Consider the following 19,971-nt stretch of genomic DNA (forward strand, 5'->3'; position numbering starts at 1 on the left):
GAGGGGATAGAAGGGAGGGGATAGAAGGGAGGGGAGAGAAGGGAGGGGAGAGAAGGGAGGGGAGAGAAGAGAGGGAGAGAAGGAGGGGAGAGGAAAAAATACGATTCAAGGCGAGGATAGGAGCGAGGAGGGGGAGGGAGAGAGGAGGAAACGGCAAAAAAGACTGTTTACAGCTTGCCATGGGAACTTGCTCACCTCAAGACCGCGGAAGATGTCTCCCTTTGCATCTGCGAGGGTCTTTCCTTGCTCGCGCGTGATGATGTTGGCCAGCTCATCGGTGTGCTCCCTGATGAGGTTCTTTGAAGACCGTCAAGCCTTGGCTCCTCCTCCTTTCCGCCTCCCATCCCCATCCTCCTTCTCCCTTCCATCGTCTTCCATGTTGTCGTCTTCCTCCAACTCCTCTTCCCAATCCTCCTTCACCACCACCTCCACACACGTCTCCTCCTCCTCCTCCTCCTCCTCTACACACGTCTCCTCCTCCTCCTTGCCTTCCACCCTCTCTCTTTCCTCCCTTCCTCCTCCTTTCTCCACCTGGAAGCGAAACATGACTCTCTGCCTCTCAGAAACTGAGACCTGATCACAAATTATCACAATCACTTCACAACTTTCCTACGAGGTACACAACCTTGGACCATGAAGCTGCAGCTGCGGTTGCTGCCTCCACGCACATCTTCATCTCATCCTCCGTTGCTTGGGGGACCCGGGAGATCAGCTGGAGGGAGGGAGGGAGGGAGTTTTGTGAGCTGACTGGTCAAGGAGCAAGCAAGGAAAGCACCTCCTGTGTGGCTGGGTCCTTCACATCGAAGAAGGTGGTGGACTTGGAAGGGACCGCTTTACCGTTGATATGGTGCGCGAGAACAGAGACTGGATACAAGGCAGACTTGAGCTATACGGCATAACATTTCCTTGTGCAGATAATGACCTGAGCGATGGAAGAAAGAAAGCTTTCTCCTTGAAGCGAGAAAGATCATGTGGCGATTCATGGCATAAATCTCTACCACGTGTCAGGATGCTCGACAACATTCTTATCGGTATAAACTTTGTTTGACTGTGTTGAAAACTTTGTTTGAGTTGCACTCACTAGCTCTCAGGCTCTCAGGCTAGCTTGAAGGATGTTGCATGGCACCATCCTTCCTTCCCTTTGTCAATCATGGTTCAACCCTCGCCCCTCCTCCTCTCCATCTTCCTCTCCTTCCGCTCTCTCCCTCCCTCTCCTCCTTGCTTGCTGCTCTCCTTGCTTTGTTTCCTTTTTGTTGCGGTTCTTGCGCCCTACCCTGACTACCCCACCCCCAATTTTTTTCATTTTCCAAATCACACCCTCATATTTGCAGATTTGCTACTTAGTACCCGTATTATTTACAAGTGTATTACCCCTCTAATCCCTCAACTTTACCACCCTACCATGATTTTGCTCCCGAAGTCGTGTTTACACCCTACCTGCAACGGCCCCCAGATAGCACCCGACCCCCTTTCCTGTTTATTTTGTGTCAGATCCTAGGGGGTGGTGAGTAGAAACGACAAGGGAGAGGAGAGACGAGGGAAGGGGGACGGGAGGGGAGGAGGAAGGGAGGGGAGGGGAGGAGGGAGGAGGGAGGAGGTAGGGGAGGGGAGGAGGAAGGGAGGGGGGGAAGAAGCGAGAGAGGGAGGGAGGGAGGGAGGGAGGGAGGGAGGGAGGGAGGGGAGGGAGGGGACGACAGAATAAGAAGAAGTGAGATTACATTCGGCGAGATCTACGTTGGTAGGATGAAAAATGAGAAGATCGCTCTGATAGAAACAATGATCATCGCCCGTGGACGCAGTGGGCTGAAAGTAATGAAATGCTCATCAGAGCCGTGTGGAGATTCCACAGCATCTTGAAATCTTTATATGCAAATGCACACAAACACTCCTGTCCCGCATTGCAACCAGAAGTCGTCCTCGTCATGACCAGGGATCAAAAGACGTCTTCTTCTGATCCAGAGCAAACGTCGGGAGGGGGGAGAGCTACACGCACGAATGAAAAAGTCAACGAGTAGACCAAGGGGGGAGACACGATGGAGAGGAGGAGGAGGAAGGGGGCAGGAGCAGTCCAAGAACCTTGGAGACGATGGAGTCCCGGAAGGGAAGGAAGTTCTCTCCGTCACGCATGACCGGTTGCTCCCGCGGCAGCATCGCCTGTGAACCAACACGGTTGGAGGAGATTCCAGGGATGCTCCTGCTCCTGCTCACCCTCGGCCTCTCCGGCTGCCGCGGGGCGCTAATGAACTGAAGGTCCTGTATGCCGGGCCCGTACAGGGCCTTCGTCTTCCAGCTGTCGAGCTCTGCTCTCGCCCAGCTGGTCAAGGGCATGTTGCGAGCAGAGCAGGACCCCACCTGTTGACCTGGGGTCGTTGACGGGCTCCCCCCAGAGGAAGGAGATGTCGCTGAACTCGTCCATGGGCGTGACGATCTGCGGCGGGTCAGCGGGTGCCGAGGAGGGAGAGGGCAGTCGCTCACGTCCGACCGCCGGAAGTTCCTGGCGCTCCTGCTGGAGGCCTGGACGTAACCGTCCCCTCCTCGGGGATCGAACATGCCAGGAGCGTCCAAGGGAGGATGGGAGCGCTCTGGGAAGGCATCTGCTGCCTTCCTCGGCTGCGTCCTAGTCGCTAGCCCCTGAGCCTCAGCCCTCACCGTTGTAGGAGCAGCATCATGTTGCATGCTCCTGGGCTCGGCAGGACGAGGCTGGTCCGCTCCCCTGGGCTGAGCAGGCCCCTTGGACCTCAGCAAGGTCACCACGACCTGCGGAGTAGGAGGAGGATGAGCTGAGAGATTGGGAGAAGTTTGCGCTCCCAACAGCACCTGCTCTGCTGGAGGGCCTGACTTGCTCTGGTTAGGAGCTGGGCGAGAGAAGATCATCGTGATGGGCGTGTTTGCGGGGCCTGCAGCTGGGCCGTCAGCTCGAAGTGGAGGGGACCAGTGGAGCGACCGATCATGAGCTTCTCGACTTCCTCCTTGGACTTCCCCGCCATGTCCTGCGCAGGAGGGGCAGTGAGGCCGGCTCTCGAGATGATGCGGAGGTTCATGGCAAGTCCGCCTCACCCTCCCGTCAACGTCCAGCAGGACGTCCCCAGCTCGCAGCTGCCGCGAAGACGATCAGACGAGCAGGGCGTCAGGTGGGGGGATGCAGGGCACACCAGCCCATTCTTCGACGCGGGGCTCCCGGGGACGAGGTCGAGCACGACAGCGTTGTAGGCATCGGGAGCTCCGTACGCTCGAGTGGTCCACAGGATGCCGACGTTGCCCTCGAACTGGTTGAAGTTCATGAACTCGGAGAATTCCTTCTCCACCGGCGCAGCCTCGGAGAGCCTGGAGGTGAAGGTGAGGAGGGAGGAGGGCGGGGGAGGGGCGAGCTTACGCGACCCCCGGAGGAAGCTCGACGGAGGCCTCGAGGTAAAGCTGGGGATACACCGTGTTCTTCCTGAGCGAATCCTTGGGGCCCTGGAGGAACCTCAAGGGAGGAGGAGGAGGGGGAGCCAGTGGCGCTCCAAGAAATTTGTGGACGTACCAGGAGCTGGGAGAGGTGAGACTCTTCGTTGGACAGGTCGAACCATCCGGTCACAGAGCCCTGTGAGAGAGGATGGCGTGATGAAGTTGTTGCTGGAGATGGAGGAGCAGGCGGGGAAGAGACGGAGTGAAGAAGCGAGGAGGAGATGGAGGAGGGAGGAGGAGATTGCGGGAGGAGGAGAGAGGAGACCTTTGTAGTGATGAAATCCAGTGGAACATTGATGGACTCCCCAATGCTATCGTCCATCAGTTTTGCTGCCCAGCTAGGATTCAGCAGGGGCGACCGAGAGATCATCGGCACCATCAGCGTGCTCGAGTGAGACACGGGCGCACGCCTTAGGCAGGATGAAGTGATCGATGCCGAAGGTGAAGGCCTGGAGGGAGGCGAAAGAAAGGAGTCAGGAAAAGTATGAGACAACTCGAGAGCCTTCCCCTAGCTCACCTCGTTGAACTCCAACTCGTTGGAGCCAAGGAGCAGGCGAGTCCTGCGACGCTCAGGGTTGATGACCGACAAGTCCGCAGCGTGTCCTGCCCTCTACCTCGCTTTCTGCAGCTTCTGTCGAGGAGCCTCGAGGTAAGCGATGGCATACACTTCGCCTGACTGCCTGAGAGGAGACGTTAGTCAGGAGCTCGCCTCCTCCGGCCCTAAGTTGGCACCTGTACTGCGGGGGGATGTGTCCTCGAACGATCCGGATGTGAACTTTAGCATCTGAGGACCTGGGAACATTAGGAGTCCCTGCACCCGTCAGCTGCACTCGCTGCACATCCCGCATGTGGAGTACTCATGGCAGTGTCGAGTTTCAGAGGGATGCCGTTGGCGCTACCCAGCCCTTCCGTCCTCTGACAAGGCCGTAAGACCCTTGACAAGCTCTTGCAAGCAGCATCTTCACCGTCAGTTTGCTGGAGGAGGAGTCCTGGATCCCTGGAGCCTTGTTGGTCTGGCTGCCACCATCGACGTCACATCCAGCCTGCCTGTCGCAAAGGAGCAACGCAACCTTGCCACAGGATCGGACATGGGAGTTCTTCCTCCAGATCTGGTGAGGCTGCGGAGGCAGGTGAGCACGAGGCGAGGAAATATCGAGAGATCCATGTGATAGCTTCGTACCTCGGGCTCAAATTGCCATCGTCGATGCCCAGCAGCAAACGCAACGTGAGTCTTGCCGGTTCCTGCCATCATGTGTCAGGAGAACGAGCCATCTGCGTCCTCTAGCCGATACCTTGCTGCTGAGTTTTGACTCGGGGCCCTGCTTCACTTCAAACTGCTGCTCTATGAGCTGACCCTGACAAGCAGCACCGTGACGGGTGGCCAGACAGAAGGACTGTCGACCAGACCTCGTATGCGACCAGCTTGGAGACATTGAGGACTACCTCGCCCAGAAAGGCTGATTCATCATCGTTTTCTTCGCAACTTGTGTCCCACAGGGTGATTTCGAGCTTTCCCCATCAAACGTCAGCACGGCCTTCTAATGCCAGTGAGGCTGAACCTGGGCGTCGTTCGGGTCCGGGATTGTGAAACCAAATTGCTGCTCCCACACCGGGTCTCTCGTCTTGGCAGTCCGTCAGATGACGTAAAGGGACGTCAGTAGCACAACGAACTTGATTGGATATTGAAGTCTTCTCGAACGCAAGCTCCTCATCGTGACATATCGCCCTTAGCTCGCACTGAACGTCGGCGACACCTACCACGGGCTACTCTCACTTCAAGCCATGACAAAACGCTCTGGCGACAAACCTCCATTCACCGCCTGCATTCCATGCCCCTGCATGACCACCACCTGCACCACGGTGACTCAATCCTCAGGATGATGATGATGATGATGATGATGATGATGATGATGATGATGATGATGATGATGATGATGATGATGATGATGATGATGATGATGATGATGATGATGATGATGATGATGATGATGATGATGATGATGATGATGATGATGATGATGATGATGATAATGATGATGATGAGGAGGAGGAGCAGGAGTTCATACCTGGAGGATGTGATTGGCCACCATGTTGTCCCTCTGCTACTCCGACAACCGGACCGGGCTGCCTGATATCAGGCAGACTGCACATGCATAAGAATCCAGTCAACGTCTTTTTCAAGTCAGTTTTAGGTAGAATAGACACTGTCGAGGCTTTCTCGGTCTCTCTATCACCTCCTTGTCCTCTACTTCTCTCTCCCCTGAGCTTTTCACAGCTTGCCAAGTTTTACGTTTTCCCTCCGGGCCTCACCTACCTTCCTTGTCCTCGATCTTCCCTCCTCTCCCCTTCTCTCCTCTCCTCTCCTCCCACTCTCATCCTCTCTTCCCGCTCTCCTCCCTCCTGTTGTCTCCTTAATCCGCCATGGACGGGTGCCATTGAAAACTTTTGACCCGATCGTTTTTGCAACGGAATTCAACGGAGGAGAAATAGAAGTAACGATCAATGTAACGGTCTGGGAAGGCGGGAAACATGGAGTGGGACGATGGTGGAGGTACGTCAGGAGGTGCGAGGGAGAGATGGAGGAGGAGGAGGAGGGGACGGGAGAGAGGAGGGAAAACAGAGGAGAAGAGCAGGGGAGGGGAGGGGGGAGAGGAGGAGGGTGGAGGAGGGAGGAGTGAAGGGAAGAGTAGGTGCAGATCGAAAGTGAGTGCAAGGTTTGGGCAAAGGGGTGAAGAGATGGAGAGAGGAGAGGAGGAGAAGAGGTATGTCCTTCCTATGGGGGATTGTTCGGAGAGAGTGGTTGAGGAGAGCTGCCGATGCGACAGGTCAGGAAGAGGAGGCAGAGGACGTGGATTGAGTGAAAAGGAGGAAGACAACATCGGAAGGAATGAGAGAGATATAGCATCATGGAAGGAGGAAAGAAAGGCTAGAACCGACGTGGTGAAATGAAGGAGCAGGGACGAGGTAGTAGATGATATGCTGTCAGTAGAGGAGGGGTTGGAAGATTTAGAAGAGGAGCAACGAATAAATGCGCTGAAAAAGCTTCCATGTTATGTGATCCATGACATCCTCATTCATGTTCGCAGGCATACCACGGAGCTCAGTGATTGATGACGATCAGATTGTAGTTCCGGCAGACGAATTCGATGATGATGACGATGATGATGCAGTGGGTCTGATCGAAGAACAAGATGAAAAAGTACCTTCATGTGTTTTCGCACACCCAAGATTTGACTTCCTCCCAGGATGACTTGGACCACGAAGCGAATGAAGAGGAAGAGGTTTTGTGACATTGTGTTACAAATTTATGCCTGCCTTATTCCTGTTTTCAGGATGAGAATGACCAAGGAGACATCGAGGAGGAGGAAGAAATTCTTGGAAAAGTGAGATTCAATCTTGATCCCTCCTGTGCTGAAGCTCCCAAGCAGGCGGGATCGAGTGAGTTTGTTGAGGGCGAAGAAGCGGATGCAGGGGAAGAGGAGGAGGAGGAGGAGGAGGACGCAGATAAAGCCGAGGACGCAGAGGAGGATGAAGATGAAGAAGAAGACGAGGGGCAGAATGATAACCAGCTTATCTCGGAAAGCGTTTATGATGGGTCTGTTCAACCCACCCCCAGTGCAGATGGAAGAGGCCATGGAGCCCTCGATGCCTTGTTGGCGGCCGCAGCTTCCAATGAAGGTGCATCAGGAGAACAAACATCTGCGAAGACGGACAAGCCGGCGAAAAAAAAGGACGACAAAGTGTGGATCCCCGCAAAGAGACATGTTCCACTTGAAGAGCATCAGCATTGGCAACAAGACACGATCAAATGGGTGGAGAAACACATGAAAGACCACAAGGTCACGCATGCGCAGGTACGTGTCTCTTTGCGTGTATCAAACCTCGGTTCTGTGTAAGATGCAATTCAGCTCTCACGTCGCTCCGGTGTACCCCCGGACCGACTTGTGGAGTACTTAGAACAGCGATCAACAGTCGATCCGCGAGTAACCAACCAAATTCGTCGATACATTCGAAAGTAGGCATCATCTCATTCACTCTGACACCTGAACAACCCTGAATGTCTTTTGCTAGTTTTCTTGATCGTGAAAAGAAGGACAAAGAAAAGCGTCAGAAGGAATTGCTCGAGGGGAATGCAGAAAAGAAGCCATCTCACAAGGTACAATGGGACACATGAAGGCTTGCAAACTGAAGTTCCTGTCAGATTCAATACCACAAGAGGGCTGAGACCAGAGATTCCAAATCCAAGGAGTTGGATCCTCAGAATTTGATCAAGATCGATGATTCACCCATGTGATCATACAATTTTTAGTTCCACAACTCATGCTGAAGTCTTTCCTAGATCTGTAGACGCTTTGCCTGAATGGTCCGTGCCGATTGAAATAAGTATCAATCACGAGGGACACAATGTGATGCTTTATTTGTTTTATCTTCGCAATTTGTTTTAATGGTTTGGATCTCTGATTTTGGACTTGACAGGTTCAGGAACGTATTTTATGGAACCTGAAAGATGATTATGTGGAGCCGGAGGACTTTGCTGCAGCTTTTTGCAAAGCTTATCATCTCCCGGCTACTTCCGAGAACGAAATATCAGAAAGCATCAGAAACCAGGTCTCTAAGTATCCTCGATGGGCTCCCATGAAGCGAGGAGCCCGGAATTCACAGCCAGAAACCATCGTCGATCTGGAGATTAATGTAGAGGTTGGAATCATTTTGTTTACGCATAGTTTATCATAATCTTGAGTGACAGGTGGAGGGCCTCAAGTTCCATGACAGGCTCCGTTGGGATCTGCTGGATAGAAAGAGTAATCCTCGGACGATTGCTGCGCAAATATGCACCGACTTAAAACTCCCGGCGTTTGCTGTAAATCCATGGAGCCAGCCAGCATGCGCTTGAGCTGATGCAGTTGCAGGTTTCTGCGATTGATACTGAGATCAGAAATCAAATCAAGAAGAAAAGTCAAGATCTCTGGCAGGATCCAGCATCTTCAGACAAGTACTCGCTGCCGTGAGAGGAGGAGCAAGAGAAATGACTCTGTTGTAGCATATTAACAGGCAGCTCGACCCATGACCTTGAAGCGCTGAATGAATGGACACCCAAGATAAATGACCAACTCAGTATCTTGCTGCCCTCACGTCTTCCTCCGAAATCTGTGAGGGGTCGATTTGCATCTCAAGCTCTGGTAGCTGACGAGTGGATAGACGTACAAGGAAGAAACGGACAAGAGCATGATGGTCGACGAGACTCAGGAGGACTTGGAGTACTTTCGTCAACAAGAGCAAAAGGTAGTGCTTCATCAGCTTTCCTCCCGACGTGAGTTGTTATGCCAGCTGAGAATGCACAACGACATGCTCAAGTCAGCCGTTGCAAGTCCCCTCACGTCGCAGTTCCCTGCGCTGAATCAACCGCTCTTCAATCAGAATTCTTCGACACCCAGCGGAAAGGGAAAGTCAAAAGGCTCTTCAGGACGCAAAGGCTCCAAGGCATCAGCACTGGCCCAGGGCAACAACATCGCAAGTTTCAACCAAACAGACAACCGGATGCCTCCGAGCACGAATGGAACGTACCAGCAGATGCTTGGCAGGGGAGAACTGGACGTGTCCTTTGGCTCACTTGGAGCAGGGATGCATGGCATGGCAGGGAGTATGAATCAAAACCATCCCACAAATATTCAAGGGGGCAGGTGCTTGAGAGCCTGTTGCTTGTTCAAACTCACTTGTCACCAGCAGCGGGGGTCACAGGTTTGTAGTAGATAACGATCTGAATGGCCGGCAAGCCGGAGTCACCCAGCTATCCTTCGATGTCCAGGGGAATCTGACGCAGAAGAAGCCCAACAAGAAGCAGAAGGTAGTCGGACTTGACTGAACTTGACCTGCTGCCTTCATGCTGATCTTCTGTCAATAGAATCGTCAGTCCGCCCCCTCCTCGTATGGAAGGAGTGAGATGGGTGCTCCAGGCCGTCCATTGCCTCCTCCCTCGTCCTCTCCCTATCGGAACAGCTCTCTACAGAATCCAGCAGCGAATTTCGGGGGCGGCCGGGGGCAACTTACCGTCGAGACCATCCAGATGATGTCAGAGGCATTGATGGCAGATGAGAATCAGTACGACGCTGCCTATGGCAACCAGTGGTGAGTCTTGCTGAACTGATGTACATAGTCTTGTAGATACTCGAACAACTAAAGAGCAAAAGGAGTAAAGCCATAATGACAGCGCGGGGAGCGAGTAGTTGTGAGGACATTTTTATTGCGATGCAGGCAAAAACTTGGAGGATGGAATGGCGGAGAACTTGGCGATCAGCTCCTGCTGCAGCACCACGTTCTTCTGACCTACCGTCCCATCCCAGGTGATGGGGTTGCCCTGTGTGCGGCAGTGAGCAGCGGGCAGCGTCACATGCTCTGCTCCAACCTCGTATGTCAGGCGCTTGAGGATGGGAAATGAAGTTAAGAGGAAGGGAGGGATGCGACTGATCTGTGGATGGGCCCGATCTCAGTGACTGCAGACCTTGTCCTGCCCTGTGCTCGCGGACCTGATTGTTGGCGACCATGAGATTTTGTAAGTTGCTGCAGTTCTCGAGCCCAGAAGGGAACCTGAGGGAAGTCAGCGAGAGGAGAGAATTGATGGGAGCAGGAATGAAAAAGCAGCAGCAAGGGGGAGAGCGAGGGAGAGATGGTAAGGAAGAAAGGGGCAGGACGCGACGAAGCAGAGGAGGTGAGGAGGAAGAAGTGTCGAGTGGAAAGGAAGGAGAAAACTCAGTCGGGACAGAGGAGGGTGACGGAGAGGAGGGAGGAGGGATTCACTCTTCGAGGATATTGGAGGAAAGGTCGATTGTCTTGAGCTTGATTGTAAACACTTCGGGAGGAACGTGATCGATCTGTCAAATGTCAAGAAGGTTGACGACGAGTGAGGAAGAGTAGACTTTGTTGGAGGCAAGCATGAGCTTCCATAGCATCTGCAAGTTCCCTACAGACGCCGGGACCTGTACATCCTTCAGTTGAGGTCCTGCTCCTGCTCCTGCTCCTGCTCCTGCTCCTGCTCCTGCTCCTGCTCCTGCTCCTGCTCCTGCTCCTGCTCCTGTTCCTGTTCCTGTTCCTGCTCCTGCTTCGCCTGCCCCTTGCCCTGCTCTCCTCCTCCTCTTGCAGCCTTTTCATGGCCTAACTCACCGTCTTGAGAAGGTTCTGATTCACTTCCAACACCTCCAGCGACTCCAGCTTATCTGCAACGAGATGCTCAGAGCAGCGAAGGAGCCTCAATCGTCCTGCTTGCCGATGTCATCCGGTATACTTGACAGCCAGTTCTTCGTGAGCTGACAGCGGGAGGTCAGCACGAAATGCAAAAACCTCTCCATCCCCAGCTCACTATCAGCTCGTCAAGGTCTTTGAAGTTTCCAAATTCGGGTAGCACGTCCAAAGCATTCCTGCCGGGGGGCGGTTTAGCCGAGTTAGCTCCTCCTTCCTCTCCCTCTCCCTCTCCGTCTTTCCTCCCCCTCTCCCTCCCCTCTTCCCTCTCGTTCGTCCTTCCCACCTGTAGAGCTCGAGCTTCTGTACTTTGGTGATCCCGGTGAGGGCAGGAAGGACTACCTGTATGCTAGTGAGGACAGTCGGACGATGCAACGCGAGTTTACAATCTTGTTGTTGAACAGAGCGAGTCTTGTGAGATTGGTCAAGCTACAGGCATTCTTTGTCATGACTTGCGAGGAGGGAGGTGGGGGATCAAGGAGGACGGGAGGAGAGTAGTGAGGCAACATGAAAGGAGTGAGGAACAAAGGGGAGGGAGGGAGGGAGGGAGGGAGGGAGGGAGGGAGGGAGGGAGGGAGGGAGGGAGAGAGGGAGAGGAAAACAAGTCAAGATGTCCACCCGTCGAGAGGAGGGATGGTCTTCAGCTTGTTGTCGGCGAAGTTGACTTCCTGCCGAATTTTGTTGAGTTGAAGTCGAGGGGCAAAGGGAGTGAAACCCTTAGGGACGAGAGCTCCCCAAGGACAGCAGGGATCTTGATGACCTTGTTGTTGAACACCTGATAACAAGTTTGACAAGCTGTTGAGGGAGCGAAGGAGGTTGGAACAAGGTCCTCACTCACGTTCAGTTCCTGAAGCTTCTTTAGACTCGCGATTTCATCCGGGAGCACCGCCAGGTCGTTCTTGTACAGGTGGAGTCTGACGAGGCTGCATGACGGAAAGTCAGCCCGCGGGCCCCGGCCCCCTCGGGACTCTCACTTGGTCATGTGCTGGATGGTAGGAGGCAGGCTCTTGAGCTTGTTATCGCTAAGATCAAGCTTCTCCAAGTTGGTCAAGAAGCCAATCTCTGCTCTCATCGTCAGATCGCGGAGTTGCCAGCAGACCTCAGCAGCGACCAGGCGGCAGCTCGATGAACAGCTGCGGGGCAGAGGAACAGGTCAGCAGCGAGCAGGCGCGCATGAGCCCTCCTGCTCACGTTCTCGCTGCAGTTCAACTCCGTGAGGAAGTCGAGCTTCTGGATGTTCTTGGGAAAGATCTTCGGGGCAACCAGATGCAGTCAGTCCCTGCAGCAGGAAGAACATGATCCTGCCTCCAGTCTGTTGATAGAGATGTTGAGGAACTTGTGCAGATGAATCTTCTTCGACTTTGTCTGTTTTCGATAGAGAACATCTCAGTTTTCGGCAGCGACGTTCATGACACCTGGGCATACCAACTCCTGGACTTTCGCTTCTTTGAACCCTGTTGGTATTCCATGACGGTCAGCGAACGGGAGCAGTAAGTAGACATCTCTCTTGTACCTGAGGCCTGCAGCTCCGCCATCAGGTCGCCGCCCTTGTCCACCAGCGTACCTGCAGGAGACGTAAGACGGACAGCAGCTGTAGCCCAACAGCATGTCGGAGCTGCAAGAGGCGGCAATGAACCCTCACCTCTGCATATGTTGCTGAGGGCCTGCATTGCCCGCGATGTAACACGTTACTCCCCCTCCTCCTGCTGATGAAATGTGAACACCAAACACTCACTCAGTGCATGCTACGTTCTGTTCGGATCATCTAGTGTCTTCCATCTCTTCTCACACCTGCTGCTATTCCTCCATTGTGCCCCTTGCAATTTGTCCTGCCGATCCTTTGACCTATGCATTCTCCTGCTCCTTCCTCCTCTACATCTCTACTTCTCCACCTGTCCTTCTCCCGTGTCCTTTCCCCGCCTTTCCTCCTCCTCCTCCTCCTCCCTCTCAACCTTCCTGCCTCCTGCCTTCCCCTCCTGCCTTCCCCTCCTGCCGCCCGCCTTCGTCTGGCATGTCAAACATCGCCGGGTCAACCGCCTCCCAGACTCCGTACCCCCACCCCCTAATATTCAATCAACCACCCCATAGTTTAAGGCTACCCCCAGCTCCTGCGGAAGTTAGTAGCGGCATATCCTCTCCTCCCTCTCCTCCCTCTCCCACTAGCCTTCTACCTCCCTTGCTCCTGCTACCACACCATCCTCCTACTTCCCTTGCTCCTGCTCCCTCCTCGTATTCATGTCCCACTCTCCTCCTCCCTTCCACTCCGGCTTCTGAGGATGCTGTCAAGCTCAACACTCGCAGATTGACAAAGACGGTTTTCAGACCTCCCACTCTTCTGACAGATTTTATTCCAAATTCAACAACTCTCTGCGCAACCAAGTTGTCACGCTCACGCACAACGGGCAGCTGGAATGACAGCAACAAACAAAGACAGCGATACTCCTCTTAAACATACATCCAGCTTTCGTTTACCTGCACAACACAATGAGAGGTTGACGAGTCTCAGGCGTATCAATCTCTACCGGACTCGCGCGCCTCAAGCTTCACCTTTGCACTCCTTGCAGAACCTCCTGATTCTGCTATGATCGCAGATCGCCGACCCCTTGCACTCCTTGCAGAACTGTCGCTCTCGGTTGTGCTCGCAGATTCCTGGGCCCTTGCAGTCCTTGCATCTGCTCCGTCTCTGGTTGTGCTCGCAGATCCCGGAGCCCTTGCAGTCCTTGCAGAACCTCTTGACGCGATTGTGCTCACAGATGCACTTCCCCTTGCAGTCCTTGCAGTGACTCTTCTGCCGGTTGTGGACACAGATATCTGACCCACCGCACTCCTTACATCGCCGACGCTCACGGTTGTGCTCACAGATCCCAGACCCTCTGCAGTCCTTACACTGGCTCTTCTGCCGGTTGTGCTCGCAGATCGCTGATCCCTTGCACTCCTTGCACCGGCTCCTCTCACGATTGTGTTCACAAATCCCCGACCCCCCGCATTCCTTGCAGATTCGCTTCACCCTGTTATGCTCACAGATACCCGAGCCTTTGCACTCCTTGCAGAAACGCTGCTCCCTGCCGTGCTCGCATATCCCAGAGCCTTTGCAGTCTTTGCATCGCCTCCGCTCCCGGTCGTGCATGCAGATGCTGGAGCCCTTGCAGTCCTTGCACCTGCTCCTCCTCCTCTCATGCTCGCAGATCCCTGCTCCTTTACAATCCTTGCACAGGCTTCGATGCCTGTTATGTTCACAGATGCCAGAGCCCTTGCATTCCTTACAGAACCGACGCTCGCGGTTGTGTTCACATACACCCGTCCCTCCACAGTCTCGGCAGAGTCTCTTCTGTCTGTTATGTTCACACACCTTTGGCCCACCGCATTCCTTGCACTGGCTGAACTTCCGATCGTGCTCGCACATCCGGGGTCGTTTGCCCCTCATCTTTTGAAGGTTTGCAGCCGTCTCCTCCAGGTCCTGCTGAGCCGTATCTTTGATCACCCCAGCTTCCTCCTGCCTGACTGGCTTTTGCTGGCCTTCTTCGTTCAACTCCTTCTGCTCCATTGCCTTGTCTCCCTGTCCCTCGCCTGCTTCCCCTGCCTTCGTCTCCTCAGCCGGAGTGTCTCGGTTGTCAACAGCAGATGGTTGCTGCCTCCCCGGATCTTGCTCAGACTGCCTCTCTGCCTGCTTCTCTTGCGCAAGCACATTGATAGCCTCCTGCCCTTTCTCAGCAGCTTGCTGTTGACCCAGGAGGTGTTGACTTTGTTCAGACTGCTTCTCCTTCTGCTGCTGCTGGTTCCCCTCCAGCTGCGGTTGTTCCCCCCCGCCACCTTCTTGTCGGGCTGCATCCTCGGAGTCAATCTTCCTCCCCTCTACATCCATCTTCTCTGCATCTTTCGGTTGCTGTGCGGCGGAGGCGCCGCCAGCCGTCGGCATGTTCTCGTCCGGTCTCCCTGCCGCGCTCATGCCGCGATAACGGGAGTTGTTGATGGAGGTCGGGGGTACTTCATTACCCCCTACTATCCCCCGAATGGTGCGATATTGAGTGGGTGGGGGTGATTTTACTATCATGGGTGGACATTTGAGTGGCTGGGTGCTTTTGTAACGGCAGGTAACGACTGAGTGAATGTCACCGGGGCCCCGGGCCCCGGCAGTTGAGTAAACTTTAAAAGGTGATTCGGCAAGTTTGACAAGCCTGTGCGCCATGGGCGGCGAAGGGAATGGTGGGAGGGAGGGGGAAGGGAGGCGGCGACCGAGTAGGAAGACTCACAAGAACTTGAGCTTAGGAACTCGATAAGTTGCCCGGGAGGCCGCGCACTGAACAGACCTTAGTAAGGTTGATAGTGTACGGTACATACAGGATGAAGGGCTTGCAGCAGACGATGAGTGTAGGGCGGGACTCGATCGACTCCTTGATGAATGTCTGTGGAGACAACCTGGAGGAGGATGCCTCGGACCAGGCACAAGTGCAGGACATCGGGAAGCTCGTGGCGGAAATATCCACGCAAGCGCTGTTGCAGAAGCGCAGGCTGACAGAGTTCAAGTCAAAGACGGCCAAGGTGCAGGGCAAAGGTTTGAATGAGCAGACTAATATGATCGAGAAGTCTTATCAGCAAATCCTCGCCAAGGACCCAAACCATGTTCCCACCATGAACGAGTACGCCCTGTTCAATCTAGTGGTCAAAAGGCAGTACGACGCTGCTGAAGAGCTGTACCTGGCTGCTCTCAATGTAAGCCCGTTTCACACGCTCACTTTGTGCGACTATGGTTTCTTCCTCGAGAGGATACGAGGCGACTTCGATGGAGCAGAGGCCCTCTACCAGCGGTCGCTCAGGGTAGACCCCCAGCACTTGCCAACCCTTGCGAACTATGCGTTGTTCCTGCATGATGTTCGGAGACAGTACGGGAAGAGTTTGAAGATGTACAATCAGATGGTGAGGCTGAACGCGTTCAAGGACGAGGATCCAAACCTCTCCAAGGGCGCAGAGTCTCTGCTGACAAGCGCGCACAAGAAGGATCCAGAAAGTGAGATCATCGAGGAGGAAATTCACCACCTGCGGCTGCAGCAGTCAAGGCGGTACCTGAAGATAACAGAGATGCTGAAGCACAAAGAGGGGGAAGAAACTAGCTCACAGCCCGCACTGGAGTCAAGGAAAGTTGAGGACGTAGACAAGCACGACGAACTGGACGATGACCTTGATATCGACGCTCTCCGAATCAAGGATGCAACGGGGAAAGTAGCGAACGAGGCCTACACTGCCCAGCAGGAGGACAACAGCTGGATCGACTCCCGCTCGACCTCTTGGAAAGCTGCCATCCTGCGGCTGCGGCACCGCTTCTCATGGAAACCGTACTACTTTGTGATGAAGGGCACCAGCATCAGCTTCTTTACTAGTGAGGACTCGTACCTGGCCAGCGAGAAGGAGCTCGGGACGATATGGATCAGTTCCTGTCAGGTGAAATCAGCAAGCGTGACCAACGGGGGAATCTTTCCCCTGAAGTTGGAGGATAAGAAGATGAAGTACAAGTATACCCTCGGGTTCAACGATGGGGTGGTGCGGGATGAGTGGGAGAAGGCGATCTTCAGCACCAAGAACTCGATCAAGCGGGGGCTGGTCAGCGTCCCAGGAGACGAGGGCTCCAAGGAGGAGGCCGAGGAGGTAGCGTTCAAGAGCTTGCTGACGGAGGAACACAAGGCAACCATCTACAAAGGATACCTGAACGAGCTGGACGAGACCGGGCTGAACGAGTATGACTACATGATCGTCATGCCGCAAGTCTTTTCGGGCTGGAGCGCCTCGGCGATCAAGAAGAGGAAGGAGAGCCAGATGGAGATCATCAAGATCCTTCGGATGCAGCACCTCATCGTTCGCTGCATCAAGTCGAGGGACGAGGACGAGCTCTTCCTCCTCATCCGCGCTCCTCGGCCGGAGGAATGGGCGATCGAGAGCAACGCGGGGCAGGGAAGCGGCATGGAGCCATCCGGGGACGAGCTGGCGCTGTACTCGAAGCGCTCTTCGGGGGTCCAGGACTGGCTGACTATGTGGGCGGACAAGCTGAAGCCCGAGTACCTGGTAAGAGAGTTCAAGGAAGGATTCAAGGGCTGCACGCTTCCTTACGACTTTGGGCTCCGCCATCTGTTTGTGAGGGAAGGAGAATTCAACGACCCCCGGGCTGTGAAGCCCATCCGGGTGGACCAGGCGTTCAGGCTTCCAGGGCAGCTGAGGGGGAAGAAGGAGCTGGAAAGGTCGGAGGCGCTCAAGAAGCAGAGCGGGACGCATCTAGGTGAGATGATGGAGGAAGGGGAAGGGAGGAGAGCTTGAAGGAAGGTGAGGGAGCGAGCAGGAGAGATTGATGGAGCTGAGAGAAGGGAGGAGGCAGACAGGGGAGAAATATGATGAGGAAGAGGAGGGAGCAAGGGAGGGAGGGTGAGGGAAGGATCAGAGCGAGAGCAAGATTGAGTGGGCAAGAGCTTGATGGAGGGACTGATTTTCGGACGCAGCCGAGTGGGACCTGAGCATGGAGGCTCACCGGGTGGCGCAGAACTACGCTAAGACGATAGGAGGGAAGCAGAAGTCGTTCACGGACTGGAGGAACGAGCAGATGCGGATCGGGACGATGCGGGCCTCCTCGAAGCGCCAGGAGCTGATCCGCAAGGTGATGGACCTGACGCTGAAGAGGAGGATGACGGAGACTTGGTTCTGCCGCAACGACGAGCTCAACCGAAACTGGATCGAGCTCGAGAGGAGGAGCGTCATCAAACTCATCACCCCCCTCCACCACCAGGCCAGCAACGACTGGCTGAAGCAGAACTGGGCGGGGATATACTGCCTCACTAGCGCCTTTCTGTCTGCTTCTTCCCCCTTGGACGAGGTAGTGGCGTACTTCTCTGAAGAGATCGCCTTCTACTTCGCCTTTATCGGCCACTACAATCGCTGGCTCATCTTCCCTGCCGTCTTCGGCGCTGGAGTCTTCGGATACAACATCATCTATGCCCCCGTAACGCTGGACACCCCGGTGCTGCTCCTGCTCCTGCTCCTGCTCCTGCTCCTGCTCCTGCTCCTGCTCCTTCTCTTATTTTTGTCCTTGCTCTTCCTCCTGCTTCAACGTCACGTATTCCTCTTGTTCCTGTTCTCCTTTTCTTTCTACTCATCCTTGTTCTCTCCCGCTCATTTGCATGTCGTTCAACGGTTGCCTTCCATAACTTATTTTCCCTCTCCTCCTGCTCCTGCTCCTGCTCCTCCTGCTCCTGCTCCTCCTGTTCCTGCTCCTCCTGCTCCTCCTGATCTTGCTCCTCCTGCTCCTCCACCACCACCACCACCACCTCCTCCTCTCCATCCCTTCCCTCCTGCCACCAGCCACACGAGCTGATTCTGTGCAGGCTCTTGTCATCTACATGATCTTCCTGGCTCTGTGGAGCACGCTCTTCCTCGAGACGTGGAAGAGGAGGCAGAGCGAGCTGGCGCACTCGTGGGGGGTGATGAACACAGCGATAGAGCACATCCCTCGCCCTCAGTTCAGAGGCAACGTCAAGCTCGACCTCTGGACGAAGAAGACGGACTACAAGGTGCCCAAGAGGTCAGTGAGGATGCGAATTTTCTCTGTTCCCATCCTCCTCGTGTTCGTTGCCGTGATCTGCATCGTGACTATCTACATCCTCCTCAACAAGAGCGACTTCAAGGCCGACTCTGGAGGAGGAGGCAGCAAGGCCTGGTTCACGGGGGGAGCGTTGAGCACCGGGCTCCTGTGCTCATTTGCGATGATGATCTTCGACCAGGTCGGGCAGACACTGTCTATCGTCCTCACCACGAGAGAGAATCACAAGACGTACTGGGGGCACGAGAAGTCCCTTCGCAACAAGTTCGTGATGTTCCAGCTCTTCAACTTCTTCCTCGCCCTCTTCTGGACGGCCTTCCATGGCGACTTCGGCAGCCTCTGCGTCGCCAGCTCCGATGCCGTCCTGACGTACCAGCAGTGCATCGACCTGCACAAGGCAGGGTACGGCGCTCCCGACGACATCTGCGCGCAGCCCGAGCAGATCTTTCAGAGCTCCGACAAGCTGAACCAGGCAGAGCAGTTCGTCCTGTTTACAGTGAAAAACATGGACCCCTCCGAACTGCGGCAGATCGGGTCGGCGTGCCTAGGGGGTACCACCATGCACTCCCTCTTCCTCATCTTCCTCATCATCTACACCTCTCGCCTTCTCGTCAGCATCTTCACTCAGTACGTGTATGCTCCCTTCTTAGACCGAGTGCGGGAGATCAGTCAGGAGCTCTACCTCAGGACGAGGGTGAGGGACCGGGCGATCGACAGGCTGACGAGGAGGAAGCTGCGGATGGAGCGGCAGAAGCAGAAGAGGATGAACGAGTTGCAGGCGAGGACGACGGACATCCTCCCGATGCCCCCGCTCGCCTCCAAGGATGACGAGAGGAAAGAGGTCTCGCTTCTGGCCAACGCCGGGGGGATCTACGGGCTGGTCATCAAGTTCTTGGAGTGGAGGAGGCAGAGGAAGGAGGCGAGTCGGCAGCACAAAACCGCCAGGAAGAACCGGGAGGATGAGGAGGAGGATGCAGAGGAGGAGGTCGAAGTTGAAGACGACGAGGAGCTGGATGCGTTTGAGGAGGAAGACTTCAGGCAGATCTCCTTCGACATCTCCATCCCTGGCTCGGAGTCCAGATTGTGATATCCTCCTCCTCCTTTGTCTCCTCTCTCGTCCTGGTCCTCTTCCTCCTCCGTCCTCTTCCATTCTCGTCCTCGCCCTCTTCCTTGTCGGCTCATCCTCTTTGTTGCCCTCCGTCCCTATTCAACTTTTCTCCGCCCGTTTCCCTTTTCCTCCCCTGCCTTTTTGTCCTCGTGCTCCTACTCCCCGATCCGCACTGCCTCTTCCTCAATCTGACTTGACGGCAGGGCACCGTATTCCTCCTCATTCTTTGAGATCGATCAGATGTTCATCCAGTTTGGTTCGTTCATCTCAAATCATTCTCCTTCTCCTCTCCTTCCTCCTTCTCATCTCCTCCTCCCTCTCCCACCCTATCTCTCTCATCTCTTCCTTGGTGCCTTCCTTCCTGTGACTGCTCATCTTCCTCCTCCTCCTCCTCCTCCACCACCACCACCACCACCTCCTCCTCCTCCTCCTCCACCACCACCACCACCTCCTCCTCCACCACCACCACCTCCTCCTCTCCTCCTCCTCCTCCTCCTGCTGCTGCTGCTGCTGCTGCTGCTCCTCCTCCTCCTCCCCCCCCCCGCTGCTTCTTCTTCCTCTTCTTCTTCTTCCTGATGATCCTGCTCCTCCTCCTCCTCCTCCTCCT

At 54.9% G+C, this 19,971-nt stretch overlaps 6 protein-coding genes across 6 annotated transcripts in view; 2 read left to right on the forward strand and 4 right to left on the reverse strand.

The window, feature by feature from the left end:
* Positions 1–983, reverse strand: part of GUITHDRAFT_158284 (hypothetical protein) — a gene marked incomplete at both ends in the record, with an annotated part of 3,998 nt that extends 3,015 nt beyond the window's left edge. Inside the window, 5 exons of the mRNA XM_005827804.1 lie at positions 188–297; positions 532–573; positions 626–712; positions 776–864; positions 923–983. Of these exons, the coding sequence (XP_005827861.1) occupies positions 188–297; positions 532–573; positions 626–712; positions 776–864; positions 923–983 (389 nt within the window). The remainder of the gene's footprint in view (positions 1–187; positions 298–531; positions 574–625; positions 713–775; positions 865–922) is intronic.
* A 937-nt stretch (positions 984–1,920) lies between these two features.
* On the reverse strand, positions 1,921–5,537 carry GUITHDRAFT_113142 (hypothetical protein; the record flags this gene model as incomplete). Its single annotated transcript, XM_005827805.1, has 26 exons — positions 1,921–1,950; positions 2,077–2,154; positions 2,209–2,300; positions 2,353–2,428; positions 2,476–2,757; positions 2,818–2,897; positions 2,945–2,990; positions 3,058–3,096; positions 3,153–3,324; positions 3,374–3,456; positions 3,524–3,583; positions 3,713–3,777; positions 3,824–3,896; positions 3,965–4,007; positions 4,062–4,127; positions 4,180–4,258; positions 4,305–4,362; positions 4,413–4,464; positions 4,518–4,565; positions 4,628–4,689; positions 4,740–4,802; positions 4,855–4,956; positions 5,007–5,069; positions 5,119–5,201; positions 5,255–5,297; positions 5,514–5,537. The coding sequence occupies 26 exons, from the start codon at positions 5,535–5,537 to the stop codon at positions 1,921–1,923; spliced, it is 1,962 nt and encodes a 653-aa protein (XP_005827862.1).
* An 855-nt stretch (positions 5,538–6,392) lies between these two features.
* On the forward strand, positions 6,393–9,577 carry GUITHDRAFT_113143 (hypothetical protein; the record flags this gene model as incomplete). The annotated part of the gene is made up of 15 exons (XM_005827806.1): positions 6,393–6,411; positions 6,534–6,646; positions 6,693–6,728; positions 6,780–6,830; positions 6,876–7,339; positions 7,519–7,603; positions 7,649–7,737; positions 7,787–7,853; positions 7,924–8,145; positions 8,358–8,452; positions 8,504–8,597; positions 8,647–8,730; positions 8,776–9,128; positions 9,175–9,292; positions 9,350–9,577. 15 exons carry the CDS (start codon positions 6,393–6,395, stop codon positions 9,575–9,577), a joined length of 2,118 nt encoding a protein of 705 aa, XP_005827863.1.
* Positions 9,578–9,685: 108 nt separating this feature from the next.
* On the reverse strand, positions 9,686–12,350 carry GUITHDRAFT_113144 (hypothetical protein; the record flags this gene model as incomplete). The annotated part of the gene is made up of 16 exons (XM_005827807.1): positions 9,686–9,840; positions 9,947–10,032; positions 10,243–10,316; positions 10,362–10,421; positions 10,606–10,658; positions 10,727–10,748; positions 10,802–10,859; positions 11,299–11,348; positions 11,396–11,455; positions 11,519–11,603; positions 11,655–11,742; positions 11,792–11,813; positions 11,872–11,931; positions 12,106–12,134; positions 12,194–12,244; positions 12,323–12,350. 16 exons carry the CDS (start codon positions 12,348–12,350, stop codon positions 9,686–9,688), a joined length of 981 nt encoding a protein of 326 aa, XP_005827864.1.
* Positions 12,351–13,008: 658 nt separating this feature from the next.
* Positions 13,009–14,308, reverse strand: GUITHDRAFT_88640 (hypothetical protein). Its single transcript, XM_005827808.1, has 2 exons — positions 13,203–14,308; positions 13,009–13,152 (listed from the first exon to the last, which is right to left on the reverse strand). The coding sequence occupies exon 1, from the start codon at positions 14,222–14,224 to the stop codon at positions 13,217–13,219; it is 1,008 nt and encodes a 335-aa protein (XP_005827865.1). The 5' UTR covers positions 14,225–14,308; the 3' UTR covers positions 13,009–13,152; positions 13,203–13,216.
* A 713-nt stretch (positions 14,309–15,021) lies between these two features.
* Positions 15,022–19,971, forward strand: part of GUITHDRAFT_142498 (hypothetical protein) — a gene marked incomplete at both ends in the record, with an annotated part of 8,851 nt that continues 3,901 nt past the window's right edge. The window contains 4 exons of the mRNA XM_005827809.1: positions 15,022–16,945; positions 17,163–17,677; positions 18,042–19,339; positions 19,568–19,620. Coding sequence (XP_005827866.1) covers positions 15,022–16,945; positions 17,163–17,677; positions 18,042–19,339; positions 19,568–19,620 — 3,790 coding nt within the window. The remainder of the gene's footprint in view (positions 16,946–17,162; positions 17,678–18,041; positions 19,340–19,567; positions 19,621–19,971) is intronic.

Source organism: Guillardia theta (assembly GCF_000315625.1).
Source record: "Guillardia theta CCMP2712 unplaced genomic scaffold GUITHscaffold_64, whole genome shotgun sequence".
NCBI classification, from domain to species: Eukaryota; class Cryptophyceae; order Pyrenomonadales; family Geminigeraceae; genus Guillardia; species Guillardia theta.